General features: G+C 40.4%; 2 protein-coding genes across 10 annotated transcripts in view; one reads left to right on the top strand and one right to left on the bottom strand.

The window, feature by feature from the left end:
* fam161b (FAM161 centrosomal protein B) overlaps positions 1–12,837 on the top strand; it is a 53,198-nt gene extending 40,361 nt beyond the window's left edge. The window contains exons 7-10 of the mRNA XM_072273519.1: positions 5,515–5,682; positions 5,967–6,066; positions 8,658–8,812; positions 11,111–12,837. Of these exons, the coding sequence (XP_072129620.1) occupies positions 5,515–5,682; positions 5,967–6,066; positions 8,658–8,812; positions 11,111–11,321 (634 nt within the window). The 3' untranslated portion in view covers positions 11,322–12,837. The remainder of the gene's footprint in view (positions 1–5,514; positions 5,683–5,966; positions 6,067–8,657; positions 8,813–11,110) is intronic.
* Positions 12,838–13,787: 950 nt separating this feature from the next.
* The window catches only part of znf410 (zinc finger protein 410), a 32,111-nt gene continuing 21,811 nt past the window's right edge, over positions 13,788–24,087 (bottom strand). For 8 of the 9 annotated variants that reach the window (XM_072273532.1, XM_072273560.1, XM_072273580.1 and 5 more), the window contains 4 exons: positions 19,189–19,278; positions 17,266–17,388; positions 15,567–15,710; positions 14,078–14,951 (listed from right to left, as the gene is read on the bottom strand). In XM_072273532.1, coding sequence (XP_072129633.1) covers positions 14,809–14,951; positions 15,567–15,710; positions 17,266–17,388; positions 19,189–19,278 — 500 coding nt within the window. In that variant the 3' untranslated portion in view covers positions 14,078–14,808. Of the gene's footprint in view, positions 14,952–15,566; positions 15,711–17,265; positions 17,389–19,188; positions 19,279–24,087 lie in introns of all 9 variants that reach the window. The other variant, XM_072273609.1, reaches the window with a different exon arrangement.

The raw sequence follows: 24,087 nt of genomic DNA, 5'->3' as shown, positions 1-24,087 counted from the left end.
CCTGATGGTAGTTATATACAGGCCTCTCAACATTAGCTGGCATGTGGACCACAGATTACAACGGGAAATAGAAAAGGCATATCAAAAGGGCAATGTTATGATAGTCATGGGATAGTTTAACTTGCAGGTTGATTGGGAAAATCAGGTTGGTAATGGATCTCGCGAGTAAGTGTTGAATGCCTACAAGATAGCTTTTTAGAGCAGGTTGTCATTAAGCGTACTACGGGATCAGCTGTACTTTCTGGGTGTTACGTAATGAACCGGAAGTGATTAGGGAGCTTAAGGAAAGGAACCCTTTCTTTATTAATCTTTTTATTGATTTTAAAAAAGCATAAATACAATCAAGAGGAGAATTAGTGCAAATATATATGTCAGCAACAGTATAAACCAAGATTAAGATAGACATTGTCAAAATCATAAATATTGTTAAACTAGTATAAAATATATAATAAAAAAATGAAAATAACAATTCTTCTCTTACCAGTTTATGAAGAGAAAGGAAAAAACATCGGGTTTTAAATGAAAAGAAAAATAACCCACTACACTACACAAAAAAAAACAGAAAAAAGGGACTGGGCAGTCCATTTTGAGGATATGATCAAAAAAGGAAGAAAGACTTTCTGATCAAATCTAAAACTTCGAAAGGAAAAAAGAAGATTGAAAGAGTAATAAATCAAATTAAATAAAAAATATTGGATATAAGGTCGACATATTTGCTCTAATTTAAAGGATGTATCAAATGTCCGACGACTTATTTTCTCTAAGCTTAAACAGGACACAATGGAGGAGAGCCAATAAAAGACTGTAGGTGGATTATAATCCTTCCACTTCAATAAAATGGTTCTCCCAGCCAGTAAGGTCGAAAAGGCTATCATACGTTGAGCAGAAAGAGGAATATTTCCTGCTTCCGATGGGATAATCCCAAAAGTTGCCTTAAGCAAATTAGGTTGTAGATCCAGATCCAAAACTTTTGATAGTGTTTTAAAAACACCTCTCCAAAAGTTATCTAGCTTTATACAAGACCAATACATATGAGTTAAAGTGGCCAGCTCTGTCACAAATACGATTAATATTGGAGAAAATACGCGCTAGTTTATCCTTTGACATATGGGCACTATGCACTATCTTGAACTGTATCAAGGAATGACGGGCACAAATAGATGTGTTGTTAACCAAATGAAAAATTTTACTCCATTGATTATTTGAAAATGACTTTTGAAGTTCTGATTCCCAAGCGCGTTTAATTTTATCATTAGATATCATTCGTGAACTCAGTAACTGTTTATAGATTGTAGCTATCAACCCTTTTTGAAATGGTTTAAACTGAAAGAGAACACTTGTCATATTAGGTAGATAAGCAGAAGGGTAATTTGGTAACAAACCACGTAAAAAAAAAAGTCCTAACTTTGTAAATATCTAAAGAAGTGTACATTAGATAGATCATATTTATCCACTAACTGAGGAAAAAGACATTAAACAGTCCCCTAAAAACAAATCTGAAAAAGTTATTATTCCCTTGGTTTTCCAAATTAAAAAGGCCTTATCCAAAATTGATGGTTTAAAAAATAATTGAGATAGATATTACTAGAGAGAATAAATTATTTAACTCAAAAAAAAAATCTACGAAACTGAAACCAAGTTCTTAATGTATGTTTAATAATGGGATTAAATTCTTGTCTGCTAATCTTAGAAAACAAAAAGGGAAGAGAAACTCCCCAGTAAAGAGGCCACTGAGTTTACCTCTAGATCTAACCATGAAGGACAATCATGTACATCTGAATAGTGAATCCAAAAAGTAATATGTCGAATATCAACTGCCCAATAGTACATTCTAAAGTTACGCAAAGCCATACCACCATCCTTTTTTAATTTCTGCAATAAGGGTTTACTCAATCTAGGATGAAAAGAACCCTTAGGAGGCAGTGATCCCAATATAATTGAGTTCAACTTGAAGTTTGACAAGGAGAAAGTAAAATCTGACATAGCAGTATTTCAGTGGTGTAAAGGAAATTAAAGTGGTATGATAGAGGAGCTGGCCAAAATAAATTGGAAGGAGATGCTGGCAGGGATGACAGCAGAACAGCAATGGTGGGCATTTCTGGGAAATATTAGGAAGGTGCAGGATAGATGTATTCCAAAAATGAAGAAATACTCAAATGGCAAAATATTACAACTGTGCCTGACAAGGGAAGTCGAAGCTAATGTAAAAGCAAAAGAGAAGGCTTACAACAAAGCAAAAATTAGCAGAAGATAGAGGATTTGGAAGGTTTTAGCAACCTGCAGAGAGTAACTAAAAGAATCATTGGGAAGGAAAAGATGAAACATGAAAGCAAGCGAGCAAACAATATCAAAGTGGATAGTAAAAGCTTTTTTCAAGTATGTATAAAACAAAACAGATAAGAATGGATATAGAACTGCTAGAAAATGAGACTGGAGAAATAATAACGGGACAAAAAGACTATTTTGCATCAGTATTCACTGTTGGAGACACCAGCACTGTACCAGATATTGAAGGGTATGAGGGAAAAGAAATGAGTGCAGTTACTATTACAAGAACATGCTCAAAAAGCTGAAAGACCTAAGGGTGCATAAGTCACCCAGACCAGATGAACTCCACCCTAGGGTTCTGAAAGGGGTAGCAGTAGAAATGTGTCATCTTTAACTTTAAGGGAGTAAAAAATGAACTGATTTCCAAAAGGTATAACTATTCACAGTAACAGAAATTTTGACCAGGGGTGCCCAAGCTTTTGTATGCCACCGTGGAATAGATGAAGGGGAGGCAGTGGATGCTATATATTTAGACTTTCAGGCGGCCTTCAACAAGGTGTCACACAGGGCTGCTTACCAAGTTAACAGCCCATGGTACTACAGGAAAGTTGTTAAGATGGCCAGAGCATTGTCTGATTGGAAGGAGGCAGTGAGTGGAAATAAAAGGATCCTTGACTGGTTGGCTGCCAGTGACTACTGGCATTCCGCAGGGGTCGGTGTTGGGACCACTTCTTTTTATTCTGTATATCAATGATTTAGATGATGGAATAGATGGCTTTGTTGCCAAGTTTGCAGGTCATAGTCATAGTATTACTTTATTGATCCCGGGGGAAATTGGTTGATGATGTGATGATGTGAAGATTGGTAGTGTTGAGGAAACAGGTAGGATTCAGAAGGACCGACAGATTTGGAGAATGGGCAAGAAAGTGGCAAATGAAATACCGTTTGTACAATGTTAGAAAGTGCATGATCATGAACTTTGCTAGTAGAAATAAATAAACAGACTATTTTCTAAACTGGGAGAAAATCCAAAACTGAGGTGCAAAGGGATTTGGGAGTCCTTGTGCAGACCACCCTAAAGGTTAACTTGCATTTTGAGTCTGTGGTATGGTAAGGAAGGCAAATGCAATGTTAGCATTCATTTCAAGAGGTCTAGAATACAAGAGCAGGGATGTGATGCTGAGGGTTTAAAAGGCACTGGTGAGGCCTCACCTTGAGTATTGTACAGTTTTGGGCTCCTTATCTCAGAAAAGATGTCCTGGCATTGGAGAGGGTTCAGAGGAGGTTCACGAGGATGATTCCAGGAATGAAAGGGTTATCATACGAGGAACGTTTGATGGCTCTGGGTCTGTACTTGCTGAAATTTAGAAGGATGATGGGGGATCTCATTGAAATCGTTCAAATGTTGAAAGGCCTAGACAGAGTAGATGTGGAAAGGATGGTTCCCATAGTGGGATAGTCTAGAACAAGAGGGCACAGCTTCAGGATAGAGGGACATCCATTTAAAGACAGAGCTACAGAGAAATATCTTTAGCCAGTGGATGGTAAATTTGTGGAATTGATTACCACATGTAGCTGTGGAGGCCAGGTTGTTGGGTGTATTTAAGGCAGAGATTGATAAGTTTTCAATTGGACATGACATTAAAGGTTACGGGGAGAAGGCTAGGGAGGGAAAAAGGGATCAGCCATGATTGAATGGTGGAGCAGACTTGATGGGCCAAATGGCCTACTTCTGCTGCTATATCTTATGGTCTTTTATTTGTGCAGGTGGAGCAAGAAATTAGGATGCAAATAGGAGGTTGACTTTTATGTAATGGGATTTGAATACAAGGGGACAGAGACCTTAGGACCCTGATGAGACCATGTTTGAAATCTGAAGTAAGGATATGCTTGGGGCAGTGGGGGGGGAGATGCAATGAAGGTCCAATGGCTTGGAGGGATTTGCCTTGTAAAGAGAGATTAAGCTAACTAGGCCTAATCTCAGAGTGGCGTGTAACAAGAGATAATGTCAGTGAAACATTGACTACCTTTTGCAGGGTATTTTCTTTTTACTACTTTGTATTTGTACATGGTTTAATATGCCTAGATGACACAAAGAACAAAAGCTTTTCTCTGCATCCCACACTTGTGACAATAATAAACCAATAGCAGGTTTTGTTTCATCAACAAACTAGCATTCAGTTCCCTCACCTTTGTGAAGTGTTGGGCTTCCAGCACTGATCTCAGGAATATCTCACAACTCAGCACCTGAGGAAGTCCCATAATTCCTCCTGTTTCTTATCTGTCAACCAATTTACAAATGGCATGATATTAACCCCTTTCTCATATCTATTAAATCTGCACATGGGACATGCGCACTGTTATATGGGACTTTATCAAAGGTTTCCATACACCACTGGTTCTTCCTTCTCCATTTTACCTGTTACTCCCTCAGAAAACCAAGTAGGTTTATCAAGAACACAAGATTCTGCAGATGCTGGCCCTGAATGGTGGTGAGGAAGAGGTGTGGGGGCAAGTGTAGCACTTTTCATGCTTGCAGGGTAAGTGCCAGCAGGGAGGTCAGTGGGGAGAGATGAGTGGACAAGGGAATCGTGTAGAGGAGAATCCCTATGGATAGCAGATGGGTGGATGAAGGACGGGTGGGAGGAGGACGGGAGGGTGTGCTTTGTGATAGGATCCCTTGGAGATGGTGGAATTTACGAAGAATGATGTCCTGGATACAGAGGCTCAGGGGGTGGTAGGGGAGGACAAGGGAAGTCTTATTCCTGTTATGATGTCAGGAGAATGGGATGTAGGAAATGGAGGAGATGCAGGTGAGGACAGCAAAAGCAGTGGTGGAAAGGGAAACACTATTTGTAAAAGGATGACATCTCATATCAAACCTTATTTTTCTTTAATAAATCCATGTTCACTTTACAGAATACTGCTTTCTAAGTGGTTTGATCTTTATAAGCTCTAATTCTTACATTTTGTCTTCCACTGATGTTAGGCTAATTGATTTATGGTTACTTGTTTTCTCTCTCTCATGCTCTTTAAAAAGTGGGATTACATTTTCCATCCTTCAATCTACCCAAACTGTTTCAAAATCTTTAAAATTCTGTTAAACAGTTAATATCAAACTCATTGCCAATACACCAGCATCCATTTAATAAACAAAGGAGAATTTTTGTGCCAATATTTGGCAACACGGAGCTATGTTTGATTGGAAGTAGTCCTTTGAATATGACTTTGATCTTTATTCCATAGAAAATCTCTGGAAGAACGAGATAAGCAGGAAATAGAAAAAGCTGAATGGATGGAGAAGTACAAAAAGAATGTCCAAGATATAAGCAAAAAAGTATCAATCCGAGCTAAAGCGATGGACTCTCATCAAAGCCTTGCAGAGACCTTCAAAGAAATATTGAAGAAGTATAGGTCTGTAAGTTTCTTAATATAACACATTTTAATTGTATAGAAAACGTATCAGAATTCTTAGTGTATGACTCTTAAAGGAATTACCTGTCATGTATGTAGTGCTAGTTGAATGCAAAAAGTCCCATTACATTAGTGCAGAGTTGAGGAAGTGAGTTCTGTATGGTCTCTCTATCATTTCTCTGTCAACAAACTCCGCCAAGCAGCAACTCCTCTTGTTCATAGTTTAGCTGTCAGAAAGGCCTTACACTTGCTTCTATCACTTAATAACCTGTTTTAATTCACAGGCAGGCGGACCTTAGGAGGAAACAGGAGTACAAGAAGGAATTAGAGGAGATGAAAAGGAGAGTCTGCAGCAGACCCTACCTTTTTGAACAAGTCACTCAGGTAAGGATGATAGGCACCTTGATCAACTTATGAATCCACGGACCGGATATACATCTTTGCACAATAATGTGGGCTGGAAATGAGACTCTGAAAGTCTTCTGTGAGTTCTAACACACCTAGGTGTTTGAGGTCAATATGGTCAACCAGTAGCCACCATATGTGCATTGACATGACCTTTCCACTCTCAGCTCTTGGTGTCCCTGAACTTGGTGGCACAGTCTGCCATAGAGTGGCGTAGCCAGCAACATTCACTTGTGTATTTTTTCCAGCAACTGTTTCTTATAGGTGTCTATAAAGTGACAATTTGTATGCTACCTTAAAGGAAGGACTGGAGGAAGGAACAGGAGTCACCAGATATGTTAGTACCATTATCAGCACCATCTCTCCCAAATACCGCTGCAGGATGTTTATAAACATGAGATTGTGCAGATACTGGAAATCAAGAGCAACACACACAAAATGCTAGAGGAACTCAGCACGTCAGGTAGCAGAATCCAAATCAGGTTTATTATCACCGGCATGTGACGTGAAATTTGTTAACTTAGCAGCAGCAGTTCAAGGCAATACATAATCTAGCAGAGAGAAAAATAATAATGAATGAAATAAAACATAATAAACAAACAAGTAAATCAATTATGGATATTGAATAGATTTTTTTAACGCGCAAAAGCAGAAATACTGTATATTTTTTTAAAAAGTGAGGTGGGCCAGCAGTGGTGGCCAAATCACTGAGCTGGAAGTCAGGAGCAGATGGGCAGTGATTTGGCCACCACTGCCAGCCCACCAACTGGAAAGTGTCGTGGTTAAGGGTTGAAACACTCTGTGAAGGTTGGGAACCACCTGATGACATCTGCTCCTGGCTGAAGGCTATTGTTACCTTATAAGGTAACTGGAGAATACACCCTAACAAGTGTATGTAACAAGGTAGTGTCCAAAGCTTCAATGTCCATTTGGGAATCGGATGGCAGAGGGGAAGAAGCTGTTCCTGAAAATGCATCTATGAAAATGAATAAAAAGTCAATGTTTTGGGCTGAGACCCTTCGTCGGGATTGGAAAGTAAGGGGGAAGGAAGCTGGAATAAGGTGGGGCAAAGGGAGGGAGTACAAGCTAGAAAGTGATAGATGAAACTAGGGTGTTTAGGTATTTTTGGGGGATTCCCTGAAAAATACTAGTTTATAGGTGGAAATATGATCCGAGTAATTTGAATCAATATAATCTCAGCATAGTGGTACTACCTTCCCACAAGGAAAATTGCCTCAGTTCCACCCTGATTATCACCTGAATACGTACTGTTTGTGGCCAAAGAGTAAGGCTGCACGAGAGTATTGTGTACAGTTCTGGCCACTCTGTTACAGAATGGATGCGGAGGCTTTGAAAACAGTGTATAAGAGGTTTACCAGGCTGCTGTCTGGATAACAGGGCACTGAGCCATAAGGGAGTAGGACAAACTTGGGTTGCTTCTGGGGCATTAGCAGCTGAGGGGTGACCTGATATGAGAGGTGTAGCTAGGATAGTTAGTCAGAATCTTCTCCCAAGGGTAGAAATACTGAATATTAAAAGACATACCTTTAAGCTGAGGACAGAATTTAGGAGTAGGGATATTATGTTGGAGTAGGAACATTTTGTTTGTTACATAATAGGTGAGACCACACGGAGTATTCTGTACAGTTTTGATTACTGTAGGAAGGACATGAAGCTGGAGAGAGTGCAGAAGAGATTTATAAGGGTGCTGGCTCGACTAGAGGGTCGATAATTGTAGGAAGAGGTTGACCACGCTGGATCTTTACTCCCTTGAGCACAGGAGAATGAGCAGTGACCTCAAGGAACTTTTTAAAATCATGAGCGATATGGATAATGTGGATGGTTGTAGTCTTTCTTCCAGGGTCTGAGGGTCTTAGAACAGTTACAAGAGAAGAGGGGAGAGATTTACAATAGCTGGGAGTGACTTTACACAGAGTAGTAAGTACCTGGGCAATGAGCTGACAGAGGAAATGATTGAGGCAGGTATGATTGCAACATTTGATAGGTACATGAAAAAGGGGCTAAACATGGGCAGGTGAAACTACAAGGGAGGACAAATTGTGCCCAAGGGCCTGTATCCATGCTGTATTCTGAGGTGAGTGGGGACCAGGTTTAAAGGAGATTTTTGTTACAGGGAGCAGTGGATGTCTAGCACATGTTGCCATGTAGTGGTGGAAGCAGATATGATAGAGGCATTTAAGAGGCTTTTAGATAGGCACATAAATGCACAGGGAATGGAGGGATTTGGATCATGTGCCAGATAGAAGAGATTCAGCTTAATGTGGCATTGTATTCGATACAGATATGATAGGCTGAAAGGTCTGCTCTTGTTCAATGTCTGTGTCAGTAGTGATGGCTTCAAGTTGAGCAGCACAGGAACACATTATCAAAGGTTCATACTGGGGAGTCTTGTCTGAGATGACTTCCACCCATCACCAGAGGAAAAACATTGATCAATGAAAGAGGAAGAGAGATTGATTAAGCAGAGGTTAAAAAGATTAAATTCCTTTTCTGTATGTGAGTGTACAATTAAATTTTACTTCACACGAAACCATTCTCCTTTTTGCCAGAAAAATGCCACTTTTGAGGCTGAGAAACGATACCGTGAAGCACTACGACAAGCTGGGGTGGATGAAGAATTTGTCTGGGACAAAGGAGGAAATGCAGAGGATATTCCACTCTCAATACCAGATATTGAAGAGAGCAGTCATGACAGTGCAGACAGGTAGTCCATTTGTGGCATCAAAAGGGGGCACTTGGGTCATTCCTGAGTAATGGAAGGGATTACTCAATCCAGTTACAATACAGTATACCCCTTATGTTATGAAGGGTTTGCATTCCTATAAAAACAGCTGTCTGTAAGGAGTTTGTACATTCTTCCTGTGACTGTACGTGTTTCCTCAGGGTGCTCCAGTTTCCGCCCACATTCCAAAGACATGCGGGTTAGTGGGATAATTGGTCAATTGGGTAATGTGGGCTTGTTATGCCAGAAAGGCTTGTTGTCACGCTGTATCTCTAAAATGAAATATCTGCAATTTTCCAAAACATGAATCCTTGATAAATTTATTTCTTTTGCATTTTGTGGCTATTTTGTTTTCTCTTACACATTCCATAAGAGTGAATTTTTAATTTGGCAATAAGATGTGAATTCCATAATTTTCATTACCTGATTGGTTGGCATCCATCTGTCTCAAAGAACAATGGATGATAATCATCATCATCATCACGAGCCTGGGCAGAAGGTATGGAGATCCTGAGACACCTAGTCGTCAAGATCTCCCTCTCGGCCTCACTAGTGTAGTCCAAAGGAAAGTTTATGAAGCAGTATGTTTGGCACCAGTTCGGCTGCAGGAGCTACTGGGAGGATGTTCAATGACGTCCAACCGCCTTAGGGGCTCCACTCCGGATTTGCTGTCTGGATTTACTCTCATAGCCTTCGTCTCTCTTGAGGCTGCCCACAAGGCAGTGGAGCTATTTACCCATAGCTGGGGATCTGTTTTACAAGCACCAGGCCGTATCCACACACTGGTGGGCCTGTGTGCTACATGTGCAGGGGCCAAACCTCCTCCCCTTCCTCTGTAGTTCAGCTTTCGTGTGTTGCCAGTGTGGAGGCACTACATGAGGCTTGCTATTGGGGAGGCTATGTACTGGCAGGGAGAGATTTGCACATTCAGCTATCCTTTTCACAAAACTGCTAGCCAGCAGTGGAAGTTGAAAGTGAGAGCGACAAGCACTACCCACTACACTACCACACTAGATGCTTCACAACAACCATTTTATCTCACTAAACCTTCAGCTAATACAGAAAATTATAAACAGCGTGGTGTTTATAAGCCATTAATTATGTGGAAATGGTGAATCATGAATGGGAATCTGCAGTCCAAGCAGGAATGCCAATTTGATGTCAGAATCAGGTTTTATTATCACCAGCATGTAATGTGGAATTTGGTAACTTAGCAGCAGCAGTTCAATGCAGTACATAATCTAGCAGAGAAAAAACAAAATAATATAAAAAAAATAAAGTAAATCAATTACATACAGTATATTGAATAGATTTTTTAAAGTACAAAAACAGAAATACTGTATTTTTTTTTAAAGTGAGGTAGTGTCCAAAGGTTCAATGTCCATTTAGGAATCGGATGGCAGAGAGGAAGAAGCTATTCCTGAATCGCTGAGTGTGTGCCTTCAGGCTTCTGTACCTCCTACCTGGTGGTAACAGTGAGAAAAGGGCATGCCCTGGGTGCTGGAGGACGCTGCCTTTCTGAGACACCACTCCCTGAAGATGGCCTGGGTACGTTGCAGGCTAGTAGCCAAGATGGAGCTGACTAAATTTACAACCTTCTGCAGCTTCTTTCGGTCCTGTGCAGTCGCCCCTCCATACCAGACAGTGATACAGCCTGTCAGAATGTTCTCCACAATACAACTATAGATGTTTTTGAGTCTATTTGTTGACATGTCAAATCTCTTCAAGCTCCTAATAAAGTATAGCCACTGTCTTGCTTTCTTTATAACTACATTGATATGTTGGGACCAGGTTAGATCCTCAGCGATCTTAACGCTGCTCACTCTCTCCACTTCTGATCCCTCTGAGGATTGGCATGTGTTCCTTCATCTTACCTTCCAGTTTTGTTTAGGAAAATCTAATTATGTATGTCCTGAATTCCAAACTGTGAAAAAACGAGGTGCTGCAGATGCTGGAAATCCACAGTAACACACGCATAATGCTGGAGGAACTCAGCACGTTAGACAGCATCTATGGAGAGGAATAAGAAGTTATTGTTTCAAGTGAGACCCTTCATCACTCCTTCTCTGCTGAGTTCCTCCAGTATTTTGTGTATGCCAAACTGTGAAAATACTTGGACTGATAAGATTTTCCAAAACTCTGGGATCTCCATCTTAAGACAAGTTAGCATCATGAATACAATTAGTCTAACATTGAAATACTTCTGGCAAGGATCTCTTAATTATTATGAAGGTCCAATCAAGAACCAAGGCAACCAATTTCTGTTTTGTTCTACTGCAGAGAAAAGAACAACTGTTACAGGTCAAGTGAATCTTTGGAAAATTTTAAATCCTTGGATGAAGAAAAGAACTTTAAGATCAGGGATAAGGATGAAGATGAGAATGAAGAGCAGGATGAAGATGGTGAGCAAGAGACTAGTTCTAATACTGATCAGGAGAATGATCTTGATTCTCATGTAAAGGAGAATTCAGCCAGCGAACAGGACGAGTAATTCTGTCCCTCAAATAGTGGTGTCCCGGCACTGTTAAGGAAATATTTTTATCCATGTTGTAAGGGAGTATTCTGGAATTGGGTGAATATAGCAGATATTAATTTAAGCAAGAATCAGTCTTCAGTTCTTATTATACATTGCAAGCAGTAAATTGGTGAAAATAACAGACTCTTCCACAAACTAAGATTGTGTATGCATCAACTAAACATTAAGACAATGGGGTTGTGCTAACTGCCCTGCATCAACTATGGGTTTAAGGCACTTACGCCATTATAAATATTATAAATATAAATAAGTTCAGGAACCTTGCAATAAGTTTGTCCCAGCAAAGCTATTTCAACATTCAAAAGTGCCTCCCATCGTAGATATATCATTCAAAGGAAGCATTATCAATCCAACATATTGAAGTAAACATCTTTGTAAGTATTGAAACTGAAATGAATCATCTACAGATCTTAAGGGTATAAAAATGTGATATACTTTGAATTTGTGGGACTCTACCATGACCGTCTTCCTGTTTGTTGTGATGAATAAAGATCACCAGCTTCAGTGTCTCTCCAGTGACTGTGATCACATTCACAACACATGTAACTTGATTTTGCATTAAACCAGTACATTTTTTTCAGCTTGTGAACTTTGGCATATATGAGTTAACCAAAACAGTCAGCCAATATGCCAGAGAAATGTGTCACTTTAAAAACTAATCACAAACACCTCAACTTAATAAACAACTTGGGTTACACGTAATACAATGTTTCTCAAGGTGTTATATCTCAAAACTGTGTGCTGTTTATACATTGTTTTAATTTAATGCATGCAGGAGGGCAGTGGGCAGGATGACAACAAGGACATCATTTTACTCAAAGTACCAATGCCCAAAGAAAAAACAAATTTAGGCCATTCATGCTGGTTCTTTAAAAGAATTATCCAATTAGTTCCACTTTATACATCTATGCAACTATGTAATCTTGAAATAATAATTACACATTTTCTATTTACAGATCTAATAATCACAAGAAACTTTTTCAGACCAAAACTCATGCATAACAGTAAAATAAACTGAATATAATGTTATGCAAAACACAATTTCCTTATCCCAGCTTCTAGCATCTATAGGATTATCCCAGTGTACTCTTTTAATAGCTCTATACTTACTTCCATTAAGTGTGCTGCAGAAGCAGAACACTCTTCTATCTCTTGCAAGTTTTCAAGATTTAGTTCCAACTAAAGTAAATTACTTCTGCTCTGATGATGTTTTAGAATCTTATTACCAAGAAATATTTAACAGGAAATAATATTTCTTGGATTACTGTCACCTAATAACAATTAGTGCATTTTTAATTTCATAACAGTATATTCAAGACTTTATTGAATAGTTTGTTCCTTTCTAAAATTAAATTATACATAAATTACTATTATGGAAGTAGACGCTTTTTTATTGCTGTTTATCTTTCTAGTGAAATTAAGATATACAAACCAAATTGAGGAAATAAAGTTTGAGGAGTTGTAAATACTGTTTATATTGTTTAAATTATTTATTACTTTTACCCATGTACTATATGATTACGGCCACTTAACACCACTGTTTATAATTTCCATCAGGCTCTGTTCTGATATCAAACACCAATATTTATGCTTTTACAATGTGCAATTCATTCAGCAAATGGGTTAAATTAAATAATTTTCCTGCCAATAATCTGGCTGTTAAACATGGCACCTGTTTTATTTCCAAATTTCTTTTTTTTTTTAAAATGAAACTCATCCTAATAAGGAAAGCTTATTTCCTTATTACTACTGCATAATTCTTTCTCCTGATCTGTTTTGTCTTTCAGATATGACAGTATAGTAAATTTATGGGATTAGTCTCTGTAGTGGAGAGTCAATCCAGAGATGCAAATGCAAATCCCACTATGGCAGTAGGGAAATTTAAATACAAATAATTCATTACAACTAGAATAACATTTGTTTTAGAGACAGTAAACATAATAAACTGGACTGTCATAAAATCCCATCTGATTCACTGATGTTTTAAGAGAAAGAAAGCTGTAGTTCTTACCCAGCCTGGTCTATGGTGCACCTTCAGTTCAAGAAAAGAAAGGCCTTCTCTGTGGCACCTAAACGCCACAAATGGATAAATAGAAAGGTACCACCTGACCTGCTACATCTAGCAATTTGTTCCTTTAACTTGATCCAACAAGGTTTACAGGAACTTTATTTGTCACATGTACATTAAAACATACAGTGATACGCGTTGTGTCAACAACCAACACCATCTGAGGATTGTGTGTGCCAGGGTCAGCTATGCTGCTGGCTGCAACACTGCATGCCCATAACTCACTAAACCTAACCATAGGTCTTTGGAATGTGGGAGGAAACCAAGCACCCAGAGGACACCTACAGGGTCACAGGAGGACATACTAAGTTCTTACACACAGTAGAGAAATCAAATCCCAAGCAGTAATTGCTGGCACCGTATTGTGTTGGCCATCCATTAATATTGTATCCAATATTACACCCTGCCGCTCATCATTGGTATCACCATGCAGATCTATTTCCCTCAGCTCTAAGAAGAAATTGAAAGTGAAAGACAAGGCTTCTACTTGAACTTTTTTTGAATATCCTGTAGCAAGGGGTGGGGAAGCATCTCCCTTTGGCAGCTGCTCAGAATGGACTGTGCAGAAGGGTTCTTATCTATTTACACAAAAATGAAACTTAGACTACACTGCCTCTATTACGTAACTCAGACTCTCCAGCAATTCTGAGTACCATTCACACAACAGTGGTATAAACATCTTTTATTTAATGTGATGTATAGCAAAATTCACAAGGAGTATCTTACACACGCAGTATTCAGACCCGATGCCAGGAGGGCAGATGAAATTATATTTGGAAGACATTTTAGTAACTACACCACTAATCCTTCATTGAACCCAATCTTTAAACCTGCCGATTTCTTGGGAAGTTGAAGTCCACAGCTTAAACCCTTCAATCACAGGCGATGCCGGAAGTGGGTGGAGTGACCTTGCCAGGGGAATACAGGACGGTTAATGGAGGACAGAACACATGGAAATTTCCTCCAATATTCACAGCTGATTTGCAGTCTAGGCCTTTCAGACTGCCAGCACCTGACGAAGTTCACTATGAAGCAAGTGAAATCAAACGGCCCTTTGTAAACAAATACCAGTCTACTCCTTTTCTCTGTTGCTCCAAGAAAAGTCATCAAATTTAGATCAATTTCCTCATGCAGGATATCGTTAGGATCTTGCATACACAGGTAGATACACAAGGAAGAGCTAGAATGGAGAAATTATCCAGCAGCATTGCTTTCGATGTTGATTTCTTGCATATGTAAAGATAAATTCGTGTCCAAGTTCACATTTTAGTAAACTAGGGAACAGAGGCAGTCAGACCTGGATCAAAGCAGCCTTGCTCTCCATTTCATGAGGTCCTTTGACCAAAATATAACAACTAGAGGGCCCATAGCCATTCACTGTATTAATACAGTTACTACTTCCTCATAAGAATGTCCTGCAGTGGCTATGGCAACAAGATGGTGTGGCTGGGGCAGAACCACAATGGATGCTGTAGTTGTTGTGCCAGTAACTAATGGTGAACTGTCGGGCAATACTTCTATCAGGAAATAAAGAAAGATAATGTTAGAATATATTCATTACTTCTCAAAAAGTAGGTGCAGTTTCATCCAAACAACACAGAAATCTGGAATCTCTCCCCTAAGATTTACTGATTAGTTTTGTTTGTCTCATGCACATTGAAAGATAGTGAAATGCATCACTTTTGCATCAACATTCAACGGATTGTGTTGGGGGAAGCCAACAAGTGTCACCACTCTTCTGGCATCATCATAGTACGCTCACAACCCTCTCACCCTGACTGATACAGCTTTGGGATGTAAGAGGACACCAGCACACCAAAGGGAAACCCACACAGTCATGGGAAAAACATACCATTCCTTTTCGAGAGCATTGAGAATTGAACCCCAATTAGTGATCGGTAGCATTGTAAAGCGATTGCATTAGCTGCTATGCTACCGTGCTCTACTTAGTAGGTATGAATGAAAACATGAATTGCCCCTCAAACAGGAGGAACCAGGGAATAATTACGGAAGTTAGCACTGGGTCAACAACCTAAACTCAAGCTCCCAGGGTGAGAAAAGGCGTGCAACCCTGAAGAAGGTGGGTGAAGGTGACAACAGAAAGAAATGGCAGGCACAAGATTTACACCTACCCTCTTCTGCTCCAAGTACACTCTGTGGTAACACCAAAGGCTGTGCTTCCAGGGCAGATGGTGAAATCACAGAAGCTGTAGCTATTGAAAATCCTGAAGGCATCTCTGGTACACTTCCCACACCATCGTCAGGTAGGCCACTGGCTTTAAAAGGCACAATGATGAAAATTGTAATATTAGCATTGTGTACAATGGATATTTTATTTTCTCCAAGGATTTTGTTTGAAGCTTCATTCACTCAATGATATTGCTGGCAACGATCCTTTCTGTTATATATTTTCTCACAACACAGGAGGCCATCTGGCCCATTCAGTCTATGCTGATTCTTGAAGCAACTTGTTTCCCAGTTACCTATTCTCACCTAGCCATTGACACCTCTGGCTTTCCCTCACAACCACTTGAGATTGATGGACCCCTTTAGCTTTATTTATTCATTGAGATAAAGCACGGAATAGGCCCTCCTGGCCCTGTCAGCCATGCCACCAAGCAATCCCCCGATTTAATCCCAGCCTAATCACGGTACAATTTACAATGATCGATTAACATCAGCCGCTACGTCTTTAGACTGTGGGAGGAAGCCCACGTGGTCATGCGGAGAATGGACGAACTCCTTACAGGCAGTGGCAGGAATTGAACCCAGCTCACCTGTAAAGTGATGTGCTAACCACCACGTTACCATGCCGCCTTACCAGCCTCCATCTCCTCAGCTACAGCATCACTGTGGCACCTGCTCTAGTTGGTCCCTTCTTAAACTGGTGGCGTCCCGGTAAATATGCTGACAGCATTGTGGGAAATAGGTTCATTATTGTCATATTGTCAAGTTACAGTGAAAAACTTTGTTCTATAGGCTATCTATACAGATCATTTCATTTCATTACAACAGTGCACCGGGGTTGGAGAAGGGAAAACAGTTTTTGTGTTGATTGTGTCAAAATTTTGATCAAGGGAAAAATGAAGGGAATTGAGGGATTTAGGCTATGTACATTCTAAATTGACATTGGCACAGTGGTCAGCACAAATGTTTTGTGCTGAAGGAACTGTTCCTATACTCTCTCGACTTATAACCTCTTTTCATCTCTATCAGCTCTCATATCATCGGGGGGATGAGTTTATTTTACCTCATTCCTAGAACAGTGTAATTTAATGTCAACTGGACAAAATAATTTGCCTTTATCAAATGGCTGCTTTGTTCCAAAATAGAGGAAATTAAAGGAAAACAAGCACTGGAGCCAGGAATTGATAAAATTGGGACTGGTGGTGTCTAAAATATACTGTCTAGCGAAGGCAAAGATTAAAGATATTTTAAGATAAGCTTTATTTGTCACATGTACATTGAAATATACAGTGAAATGTGCTGCTTTGCATCAACAACCAGCACAGTCTGAGATGTGCTGGTGGTAGTCCACAAGCTCCCAGTACCAACAAATTACTTAGCCGAATACACAGCTTTTTGGAATGTGGGAGGAAACCCACACTGTCACAGAGATGCCATACAAACTCCTTACAGAAAGTGGCAGGAATGGAACCCCGATTTTATAGCTGGCATTGTATAGTGTTACATTACCTGCGGTGCTACCATGACACCCCCGTTTGTACATGCACCTAATACTCCAAAGTTGGAGGTACTTGGTCCAGTAATTGGAAATATGTTCCCCCCCCCTTTGCACCCTTCTATCTGCCCCTTCACACCACCACACACCTGTAGCCTCTTCTTGGTCACTGAAGACAAGACGGATATCGTGGCATTTCCGCATGTGGACATTCCTGCTGCCGCTCTGAGAGAACGTCTTCCAGCAAATGGTACACTGGAAAGGCTTCTCACCTTTAATTCAAATAAACAGTAAGCAATGAAAAGGTTTTAATGAATCACTTTCTTCAAGGTCTTCCTGAGCACTTTCCTCCACCAACTGTTGACAGCACAAACAGAACACTATACTGTATCTGTTCTGAGACTGGTGAGAATATGGACTCATTACTACAGCAGAGTTTGAGACAAATGCTCTAGATGCAGTTAAGTGGGGAGACAACACAAATACTTAACGAAGGGAACAGACAGTAGAGCTGAGGAATGATGGCAGGAGCTTTCAGTGGCTCTGATACACTGGCATACACAGAGACAAAGAACAGAAAACACTGGATGCATTATTCAGTAGGTTAGTTAGCATGTGTGTAAAGAGAAAGGTGTCAAAATGGTTGTTGTGATGCATCTAGTGTGGTAGTAGTAATGCTTGTTGCTGTCACTTTCAGCTTCCACCGCTGGCTAGCAGTCTTGCAAAAAGGAGAGCTGAATGTGTAAATCTCTCCCTGCCAGTACATAGCCTCTCCAACAGCAAGCCTCCTGTACTGCCTCCTCACTGGCAATACACGGAAACTGAACTCCTTTTGGAGAGGATGGGGAGGAGGTCTGGCCCCTGCACATGTAGCACACAGGCCCACCAGTGTGTGGACACACTCCGATGCTTGTGAACCAGATCTCCAGCTATGGGTAAATAGCCCCACTGCCTTGTGGGCAGCCTTGGGAGAGACGAAGGCTACGTGAGTAAACCCAGACAGCAAATTGGGAGAGGAGCCCCTAAGGCAGCTGGGTGTCAATTGAACATCCTTCCAGCAGCTCCTGCAGCCAAGCTGGTGACAAATGTATTGCTGCATAAGCTTTCATTTGGACTACACTAGTGAAGCTGAGAGGGGGATCTTGATGACTGGGCATCTCAGGATCTCCATACCTTCTGCCCAGGCTTGTGATGATGATGATGATTATCATCCGTTGTCCTTCACCACAAAGAGAAACCAAGTCAATGTTTTAGGTCAAGGACCCTGGTTGCAGGTCGATGGGAGTAGGCAGTTTAAATGGTGTCAACAAGGATTAGATGCTCCAAATGGCCTGTTTTTGTGCTGTACTTTTCTGTGACTCTATGACCCATTATCAGACTGGGAAAGGTTTCAGTTACACGGTAAAAGCGTGGATAGGGTGAACCCGGGATGTGATGGGGATGTGTTGTCTGGTCATACGGGTTAATGGAAATATTTTAGAAGATGGCTATGATTCTTAGTCTGTGTTAAGCATTGGTAACTGCAGTTCTGTGGGACCATACTCAGGCCAAGGTCAAGGTAAAATTTATTATCAAGGTACATACATGTTACCTTGAGATTCATTTTCTTGCCAGCATTTACAGAAAAATAAATACAATTGAATTTACAAAAAGGCTATACATAAACAATGACTGACAAACAACCAATGTGTACAAGAAGCCAAATTGTGCAAAAATACAAAACTGGTGGAGAGAGAACTATCAGGTCAATATACAGATGGATGACTTACAGCAGAAGTGACCAGTTCGAATAAAGACAGAGAAAGCAGATTACCTGGTTGTAGAATTCAGTACCGAATCCAGAAAGCTGCCAAGAGGTGAGGGGGTAGAGCTGGCAGTGGGAGTTTACACGAGAAACTGTAGTGGGTCTAGAATGCTAATATCCTTCAGATTAAGTGATCTCCAAGAATTGGAGGTGACCCAACAACAGTTACCTCCCCTTACAGTATCCTTAATCATTGCCACCTCGGAGACAATGGATTCCTCTTTCCCTTAACCTGTCAGAACGACAGCAAGCACAAGATCTTCCGTACCTGAGTGCACGACCATGTGTTTACGTAGACTGGAGTACTCTGTGAAACACCGTCCGCAGCTTCTGGCTGCACAGACAAATGGCTTCTCCCCTGACAAAAGGAAAACATGCCAGCAAATTAACATACAGTAGAAATTTCTGCAACAGGTTTTTGCACGTGCCAGTGGAACGGAGGGAAATATCCTCTTATTCCATCAGTAAATCACTCTGCAGAAAACACAAAAGTAACTGCTTCCAGCTTTTCTAGGGAATCTAAGAGGTGGAGAGGATCGGAAGCTCCGGTGCACCTTTAAAGCCACTGGAAAAGGTGGAAACAGTGCTAATAGAGGTCAAGTCATTTGCCTATCCTAATAGCTCCAGCTCCCCATAGGACTTGATGGTGTGTTGGTTATGGTATTGGGCTTACGCCCAAAACCTCACCAAGACAATGAATTCAAATGGAAATTATTAGGTTATCACAAAATAATATTACAGCAAGAGAGAAGATGGACTTGCATTTCTATAATGCCTGTGGAGTCTTGAAGCCCGAAAGCACTTTGAAGATAGAAAATTTCTGAAGCACTTCTACCACTACAAAAATGCAACTTCAGGGAATCACATTCACATGGATAAAAGAACAAAAGCAGGGCTAAGTGGGAAGGAACGTTTAAATTGATCTTAGAGAAAGTTAAAAGGTCAGCACAATATCACAGGCCAAAGGGCCTTTACTATGTTGTTATGCTCTGCATTCAGTGACCACTTTATTACATACAGGAGTGGATCCCAGTATGGTCTTCTTCTGCTGTAGCCCATCCACTTCCAGGTTCAACATGTTGTGCAATCAGTGATGCTCTTCTGCACACCACTGTTGTAACACGTGGTTATATGAATTACTGTCGCCTTCCTGTCAGCTTGAACTTGCCTAGCCATTCTCCTCTAACCACTCTCATTAACAACGTGTTTTTGCCCACAGAACTCCCGCTCACTGGATGTTCTCTTGTTTTTCCACACCATTCCCTTTCAACTCTAGTGACTATTGTGCAGTTAGATCACGCTTCTTCCGCATTCTGATGTTTAGTCTGAACAACAACTTAACCTCTTGACCATGTCTACATGCTTTTCTACATTGAGTTGCTGCACAATTGGCTAATTAGATATCTGCATTAATGAACGGGTGCACAAGTGTACCTGATAAAGTGGCCACTGAGTGTATGTTCTGATTTGCACACAGCCAATTGCTACCAACTGCAATGAAGCAACCAGATCACAGATTTTAATATTTAATGTACTGCTACAAATATCTTGATTCCACATTATGGATTCAGATTTAGATTTATTTATTTATCACATGTGCATTGTAATATACAGTGAAATGTGTCACATGCATTAGCAACCAAATATCTTGATTCCACATTATGGATTCAGATTTAGATTTATTTATCACATGTGCATTGTAATATACAGTGAAATGTATCACAAGCATTAGCAACCAACACACCCAAGGCAAGTGTCACCAACATAACAGAGCAACACAGAACTTAGTAAGCAACAAAACAACAGGAAAACAAGCCCCATACTCCCTACCACCCACCCACCCGCACACGTAGTCCTTTAACCCCAGAACAGGCCATCTTTGATCTCCAGTAGACTCAAGGATTTGTGGATGCTGGAGTTACATTTTACACTTTGTAAATGTGATGACAACATGGCAGTTGATTTAGTGATAAAAGATCATTAAACTAAAACAATAACTCGGCATTGAGAGAGGTAGATGCAACAAAATGGCTCAGCATTTCCAACAAAGTGCTTTAAATAAAGAAGCTTGAACCCATGATTGTGAGATGCAAATTCAAATTTTCAACAACTGAGGAATCTGAATTCCTCAACTGTTGTGGAGAATTGAGTAATATGGAATAAAAATCTGTGTAGGGGTGGGGGGTGGTTGCCTAATTCATTCATGGAAATTCTGCACAAGGGTACAGGAATTCAACACACAGGGGAAAATACAACTTGCAGCCAATACTCTTCCCAACACAACACCATGCTGACTCCTAATCAGACTGCCTGTCCAAACACTGGTACATTCTGTCCCTCAGAATTCCCTCTAACTCCCCCACTACTGACGTCAGGTTGACCAGACTGCAGTTCCCCAGCTTGTCCTTTTTAAACAGTGGAACATTAGCCACCTTTCAGTCTTCTGAGGTATCTAATGATTTGGGTTTAAATAACTTACTGTCACAGATTCACTGTGTTTTTGAAGAAACTCCTCCTCATCTCAGTCCTGAATGGCTTAGCCCTTACGCAAGGACCAAAATCTCTGATCCTGGATTCTCCTGCCATTGGGTACATACTTCTGGCACCTAGTCCACAACTGCTCAAATGTTTTAGGATATTCTACATGGTACTCTTACAGTTCGTATAAATAAATATTCTGGCAAATAAGAGCGGAAATAGCTCATCTCCTTGATACAGTAGTCCTACAATCCCAGCAATCAGTATAGTGAACCTTTACTGAACTCCCTCCACAGCAAGAGCATGGCTCTTCAGATAAAATGTTCAAAGTTTTACACAATACTCAAGATCCAGTCTCATCACGATACTGTATAACTGCAGCACGGATTCTAGCTCCAATACTCGAATCCTCTCACTGTGAAGGCCAAACAACCACTGGATATCTTAAATCATCTGGTGAGTAGTGCACCCCCCACTTCAACTAATTAGCATTCAGATAACAATCTACTTTTCTACTGTCAAAGTGAACAGACCCTCATTTATTCAGCTTGTATATACATCTACAAGTATCTGCTGACTCCCTCAATCTGTCTTAATAAACCAGGAGCTTCTCCAAGGATGGCCCTCCCACCCAGATTTATAACATCTGCAAAGTGGTATAAATTCATTTTAATTCCCCTGTCTAAATCGCTAATGTATATCGGTCCCAGCAGACATCCTGTGGTGTCTCTTTAGTTGCTGCCCGGCACTTGGAGAATAAAAACCTTTATCCATATGTTTGTCAGTGAACCATCCGCATTCTCCATCCAGATTGATGCCTCACTATAAATGTTGCATGCTGATCTCTTTTATGGAGCTTTATCAAAAACTTTCCAATCAATATTGTCCACAGGATTCCACAAGACCTCACCACTTCCCAATGTAACTTAGAAATACTCTTACTTCAACAGCTCATTAACACGACCTCGATATTTTGCTCTCTTTGTACTACCTACTTTTTAAATTTCTTATTGTAAGTTATTTATGTAGTACACTGTACCGCTGTTGCAAAACAACAAGTTTCACAACAGCATGTTAGTGATAATAAATGTCATTCTATTCTACTTTTGTAATCAATTCCTCTAGCAAAAAACAGTAACAGTGAGCTTTCATGATTGCTTGCAGCACCTTTGTGAATACACTGGAACATACGCATGCCTCTGTGACTCAGAGCTCTAAAGCAGACCATAAGACATAGGAGCAGAGTTAGGCCATTTGGCCCATCGAGTCTGCTCCAGTATTCCACCATGGCTGATTTACTATCGCTCTCAACCCCATTCTCTAGCTTTCTCCTTGTAACCCTTGATACTCTGACTAATCAAGAACCCATCAGCCTCACTGTAATATTGTTTTATTTCAATAATGTGCTTTATCTTTCCTGCCAAACATGGACAAGTTCTTATTTCCACTTTATGCTCCAACTGCCAGAAGAAGGGAAAGATCCTGTTCAGCCAGGAGTAGCCATAGACAGCCAGCGTGTATTTCCCATGGCAGGGTTAACTTAATTAGAGGGCATGGGTTTACTGTGAATGCACGGAGGTTTAAAGGGGTAGAATTTAACCCAAACACTGTGCAGTGAACATCTGGAATGAGCTGCTAGAGAAGATGATGAAGATAGGAAACATCTAAGAGGTATCTTGAATGAGCGGGATATAGAATTAGAGCAAGCAACTGGGATAAGCACAATGGTCAACACAGGCACAGTGGGAAGAAGGGCCTGTTTCTATGCTGTACACTTTTATTTTTGTCCACTGACTTAACCTGCCTTTATAAACTCAGGTCCTCTTCACAATTTATTTCCCTGCCTTGTCTTTACTAATTATATATTCAGTGTCATTACCCAAGTCACCTATAAACACTGTTAAGTAATTGGAAAACCCAACACTGCTGCCTGTGATACTCATTACTTTTTGCCAAGCTGAAGAAGATACATTGTGATGCTACCTCCCATTAGCCATATCCATATCAAAATGTTGCTCCAATGTGACATTTTCCACAATGTTTGATGTGAAACCCCCATCAAATTCCCTCTGGAAATTTACCTTTTTCCCTTTATTGATGGCACATTACTTCAGCAAAGAACTCTCATTCTCCCAAACTGCAGCCACTACAGCAAAAGGGATAAAACTATTTTTTTTTTCTCCAGGCAGTTGTGGAAGGCAACACTTTGACAAATTGTGCATTCTGCATCTGGTGTGATATTTATTTAGAATTTACCCCACACAGGATACACTCAAATATCTTAAAATGTAAGAGCTGCCTTTACGGTAAAATAGCACAGAATGAAGTAATGGGTTCAAGAGTTTGTTAATTCATGGAATGGATCAGCTCACAGTCTGGAGAGCTACACACTGCTCTCACGCAGAGACCTGCCTCCTCAACATCAGGCCAACCACACAGCCTTGCCAGAATCATTAGAAAGGAACTGCAGGAGTTATGAACTTAGCCCAAACTAATACTTCCTGCTGATTCAGAAAAGCAGCCAACATTATTAAGGACCCCTCCCATCCCGTTATCCCCTCTCCTATCAGGCAGAACATACGAGAGAATCTTTTAATTCTCTTGAATCAAACTTGAGAACATTTACTAGACTCGAGGACAACTTCAATTCCGCTGACCTCATACCTCCCATGGCATGGCAGCATAGCAG

The sequence above is a fragment of the Mobula birostris genome, chromosome 1 (assembly GCF_030028105.1).
Source record: "Mobula birostris isolate sMobBir1 chromosome 1, sMobBir1.hap1, whole genome shotgun sequence".
NCBI classification, from domain to species: domain Eukaryota; kingdom Metazoa; phylum Chordata; class Chondrichthyes; order Myliobatiformes; family Myliobatidae; genus Mobula; species Mobula birostris.
The sequence above is the reverse complement of the archived record's forward strand: the minus strand, read 5'-3'. Positions and strand labels throughout refer to the sequence as shown.